The sequence below is a fragment of the Cucurbita maxima genome, unplaced genomic scaffold (assembly GCF_002738345.1).
Source record: "Cucurbita maxima cultivar Rimu unplaced genomic scaffold, Cmax_1.0 Cma_Scf00903, whole genome shotgun sequence".
Taxonomy (NCBI): Eukaryota; Viridiplantae; Streptophyta; class Magnoliopsida; order Cucurbitales; family Cucurbitaceae; genus Cucurbita; species Cucurbita maxima.
The window spans coordinates 4,013-9,025 of record NW_019272919.1 but is presented as its reverse complement, the minus strand read 5'-3'; the positions used below and the strand labels follow the sequence as shown (position 1 = coordinate 9,025).

Below are 5,013 nucleotides of genomic sequence, written 5' to 3'. Positions count from 1 at the left end.
GTATCTAATAAATGTCAACGAACATTTAAAAGTACATTAATACCCTTAAACTTAAAAAATAAAAAAATAAAAATAATTATAGAGGTTTATATCGTGATATATAGACGAAGACTATTTATCTACTCCATATAAATCATTGTCCTCTCCAAGAGAGATTTTTTTTTTAATTAGATTTATAATTAGTTACAAATAACTCGTGAATGATTTATTTATATGTAATGGATATATCTACCGACATAACTTGTTAATTTGTCATATCGAATAAATAAAAATTAATTAATTTATTTATATAATTAGAACTTATAATATATATGCCTATATTTAATATTAAAATGATTATTGTATATGAGTTATATTAAAGAAATTTTTATATTTAAAATTTGAATGGCATTAAAACACAATGGAATATATATTTAAACATATTATTAAATTATGACAAATTATTTCCATAAATCAATATAAATTGTTTACAATATTATTAAACTTAAAAGGTAATTACATATAATTTGTAATTAAAATTCCTTGGGAAATTGGAGCCAGTTGACTTTGACTTCGCTTCAATGACATCACAAGAGCATTGAATAAGCCAAATATTTTATTATTCCAAAATATATCGTAAGTTTTTAAGATTCTTTGGGAATAAATTAATAAAAATATTTATAAAAAATTATATATATTTGTTAATTAATGTCTTTCCAATTTTTTTAAAAATTTAAAAAATACATATATAATTTTTTATGTTTTAAAAAATACCTATAAAATTTTAAAATTAACATTAATATCCTTTAATTTTATTTAAAAAAAAATATCATCTCCGAACTTTTTTAATATTATTAATTTTAAATAAATTTCAGCTTTTAAAACAAATTTAAAACTGGTTTTATTTTTATTAATTTAATCTTACCATTTTAAAAATTTTCAATATATTATTAATTATTAAAAATTTAAAATCAATTTCCCATTAGGTGACAGCTATTTTTAAAAAATCCCATTAATTTTTATTTATATTAAAAAAATAAAAAAAAAACACCTTCAATATTGGTTCGTTTAGTCAAATCATTTAACAAGCATACTTATGTGGGCAAACATCTTAATCATTAGGTAAATTATATAATTTAAATTTAGGGACTAAATATAATTTAAAAAAGAAAATAAATAATTTATAACTTTTTTTCGTTGATTGTTGTGAATGGTTTTGTTTAATTGAGAAAAAAATCACAAACCTCCAAAGAAGGGTAAATGTGTCATTTTGCAATCATGTGGCTCTTGTAGCTTCCGTACATTGGCCTTCCTTGTACACGTTTCACACCAAATTCTACCTGAGTTGGGAGGATAACAAAACACTATTTATAAGGGTGTGAAAACATTTTTATACTAAGACGCATTTTAAAGTCTCGAGAGAAACTCCGAAAGGAAAAGTCCAAAAAGGACAATATCTGATAGCGGTGAATCTGGAGACGGTGCGCCAGTAAAGACGTTGGCCCCCCAAACACCATTTATAAGGTGGACCACGGGCCCCCCAAACACCATTTATAAGGGTGTTGAAACTTTCTTTTGGTCCTGAAGAGGGTGAATTGTGATGTACTACATTAGTTGGGGAGGTCCGAAAGGGAAAACCGAAAGAGAAGAGGATAATATATAAATATTTTTGAATTTCTAAGGTATTAATAAATTAAAAAATATATAATTATTATTTTATTTAAATAAAAATCTCTCTCTCCTTTTATTTCTTTTCCGCCTTCCTAATTAAGAAAGAAAATAATAATAAGACGAAATACGCGTAACACGTTAACGACCCACGTGTCGGTAACCGATTCGTTAGGAAACCGAACTCGAAAGCAGATTTCTTAGCATTTTCATTCAAAATCTCACCGTCCATATTCACGTGCGTCGAGTGATCGTAGCCGTCGCATCCTCCACTGGCATGTTATGCCGCCACGTGTTATAATCGACACGTGTTGAAAGATTAAGCGTTGAATCAAATATTGCTTTTTTATCCGACCCGAGTGCTATATATAAGGGGATCGACCGACTTAGCTAGTAGCAAATTGCATTTACACAAAATAGAAAGTCATTACAGATTTTGAGATTCTTCGTTAAAACTGTTCGTAGGAATTGGAATATTCGAATTTTGATTTTCAATCTGAATTTGATTTTAGTCTTCTCGTTTGATTTTGTTGGATATGGCTATGAGCATCACGCATCAGATTGGCGCGCTCGCTGGGAGTTCGGTGGTTTCAGAAAAGAGTAGCAATTCAGCCGGTGAAGTGACGGCAGCGATGAATACGACGGTGTTGAGGAAGTCGCCGGCGTCGGCTCTAAGATGCATGGTGCAGAGGACGGATGGAGTAGACGGGTTGTCGCCGCCGATGAGTCCGTGCAGATCGCCTGTGCTGGGAGGGAAACGGCCGGATTTGTCGGTGGCGTGTCAAGCGTTCGCGACGGAGGTGGAGACTCCGACAGAGGTGGAGGAGAACAAGGAAGGAGGTGAGAGACGGAAGGAGAGAGGAGTGCCGGTGTACGTGATGATGCCGTTGGACAGCGTGACGATGGGGAACACGGTGAAGCGGAGGAAGGCGATGAACGCGAGTTTACAAGCGCTGAAGAATGCTGGAGTTGAGGGGATTATGATGGACGTGTGGTGGGGATTGGTAGAGAGGGACTCGCCTGGCTCGTACAACTGGGGAGGCTACGCGGAGCTTTTGGAAATGGCCAAAAAGCACGGTCTCAAGGTTCAAGCCGTCATGTCCTTCCATCAATGTGGAGGAAACGTCGGCGACTCTGTCACGTAAGCGCCTTTACCTTCCTATTCCTCTGTTCATTCTATTGCAATCGGACAGGAAATACTATTAAGGATGATTATAATTCACGTTAGATTGAATATTTGGGCATTCGACTGAGGAAATGATGAAATTTCTGCAAATTTTGGCGGAAGAATTAGTAACTTTACTTCTGGCTAAACTCTTCTTCAAAGTTTCACTTGTATCAGATTAATTTATCGTCTCATCATATATCAATTTTGAAGGAGACAGTATTAACTGAAAATTGTTGAATAGGTTTGAGATGTTCTTAGTGGGAGGGACTAATTGAAGCTACCACGACCAATACTTTAAGAATCGGAACATATATTATGAAACCCCGGGTTCTTAGCTTGGAATTTGGTGCTGATTTTGGGTGAGGTTTGGAGATGATATGGTGTCTTTCTTATTTGGCTGCAGTATTCCTTTGCCTAAATGGGCGGTGGAAGAAGTTCAGAAAGATCCAGATCTGGCGTATACTGATCAATGGGGGAGGAGGAATTATGAGTACTTATCATTGGGATGCGACAACCTTCCTGTTCTTAAAGGCCGAACTCCGATCCAGTGTTATGCAGATTTCATGCGGGCTTTCAAAGACAATTTCCAGCACCTTCTTGGTGACACCATTGTGGTAAAAACCCTTGTTCATGGCTTTCTGCTTTGTCTCCAACTTCTTAATATGAAATCACTTATTAGATTGATGTGAATTATGGCTGAACTGTCTGGATTTTGTTGTTTTGGTTTAGGAAATCCAAGTGGGGATGGGCCCTGCTGGTGAGCTTCGTTATCCGTCCTACCCCGAGCAAGATGGGACGTGGAGATTTCCAGGGATTGGAGCCTTCCAATGCTTTGACAAGGTAGCTTTAACTCCCTGCTTCTTCATCATTTATAGGAGATAGTTGTTAACTTCTCTCCAGATTTAGTTTAGTAGTAATTGAATGTGTAAAATTTCCATGAGGTTTGTGATAGTTTCAAATCTTAAGTATATGAACAACAAACTTTGTCTTAATTTTGGTGAGTTTTAGTTTAAGATTTGTAATGGTATGTGCAGTACATGCTGAGTAGTCTAAAAGCTGCTGCTGAAGCTTCTGGTAAACCAGAATGGGGAAGCACAGGCCCAACAGACGCCGGAAGCTACAACAACTGGCCAGAAGACACCCTATTTTTCCGAAAAGAAGGCGGTGGCTGGAACTCGACTTATGGCGAGTTCTTCCTCTCATGGTACTCCCAAATGCTGTTAGACCATGGCGATAGAATCCTCACAGCAGCCACCTTGACCTTTAATAACACCGGCGTCAAGATCTCGGTGAAGATCGCTGGAATCCATTGGCATTACGGCCATCGCTCACACGCCCCAGAGCTCACAGCAGGCTACTACAACACACGCAACCGTGATGGCTATCTCCCAATTGCTCAAATGCTAGCCCGCCATGGCGCCATCTTCAACTTCACCTGCATTGAAATGCGCAACCATGAGCAGCCACAGGATGCCCTCTGTGCCCCTGAGAAGCTTGTCCGTCAGGTAGCTCTAGCCACCCACAAAGCCCAAGTCCCTCTGGCAGGCGAAAATGCTCTCCCACGCTATGATGAATTCGCCCATGAACAAATCCTGAAAGCTTCCTCTTTCATTGGCGATGGAGATTCAGAGGAGACTGCGATGTGTGCTTTCACGTACCTGAGAATGAATCCCCAGCTGTTTGAGGCTGATAATTGGAGGAGATTTGTGGCGTTTGTGAAGAAGATGAAGGAAGGGAAGAACCCAGATAAGTGTAGGGAGCAAATAGAGAGGGAAGCTGAGCATTTTGTTCATATCACTCAACCTCTGGTTCAAGAGGCTGCTGTTTCTCTCATGCATTGAAGAAGGTTGGTTATTATACTGTTGTTGTTGTTGTATACTCTCCATAGTCGATGAATAAATGGGTGTCTGGTGTTCTTCTGTGTTCTTCCTCTGCTCTGTGTTTTCTTCTGTAGCTCTCTGGTTTTTAATGTGATGTAGCTATGGAAGATTGGAAATCTGTGTAATTTCTATCCCTTTCTGAATGAATGGGAAATTTGTTGTAATACTTGGAAAGAATACACTTCGCATTTTAATATAAATGCTACTTTAGCTGAGCAGTGAGATTATAAATATATTTTTTAAAATTGAATTCAATTCAAAATCCAATATGTCACTCTGAATATGTTCGTTTGCTCGTTTGCTAGAGAGAGGTATGTA

At 37.2% G+C, this 5,013-nt stretch overlaps 1 protein-coding gene across 1 annotated transcript; it reads left to right on the top strand.

Moving 5' to 3' along the window:
- The first annotated feature begins 2,059 nt into the window (after nt 1-2,059).
- LOC111475015 (beta-amylase 1, chloroplastic-like) lies at nt 2,060-4,806 on the top strand. Its single transcript, XM_023119764.1, has 4 exons — nt 2,060-2,788; nt 3,219-3,429; nt 3,545-3,655; nt 3,850-4,806. The coding sequence occupies exons 1-4, from the start codon at nt 2,184-2,186 to the stop codon at nt 4,654-4,656; spliced, it is 1,734 nt and encodes a 577-aa protein (XP_022975532.1). The 5' UTR covers nt 2,060-2,183; the 3' UTR covers nt 4,657-4,806.
- Nucleotides 4,807-5,013: the final 207 nt, after the last annotated feature.

Excerpts from the sequence above, each read along its gene's own strand:
- LOC111475015 (XM_023119764.1), top strand. The coding sequence starts at position 2,184 with ATGGCTATGAGCATCACGCATCAGATTGGCGCGCTCGCTGGGAGTTCG. Across the intron at positions 3,430-3,544 it reads TTCTTGGTGACACCATTGTG|GAAATCCAAGTGGGGATGGG; the intron begins GTAAAAACCCTT and ends GTTTTGGTTTAG. Across the intron at positions 3,656-3,849 it reads CCTTCCAATGCTTTGACAAG|TACATGCTGAGTAGTCTAAA; the intron begins GTAGCTTTAACT and ends TGGTATGTGCAG.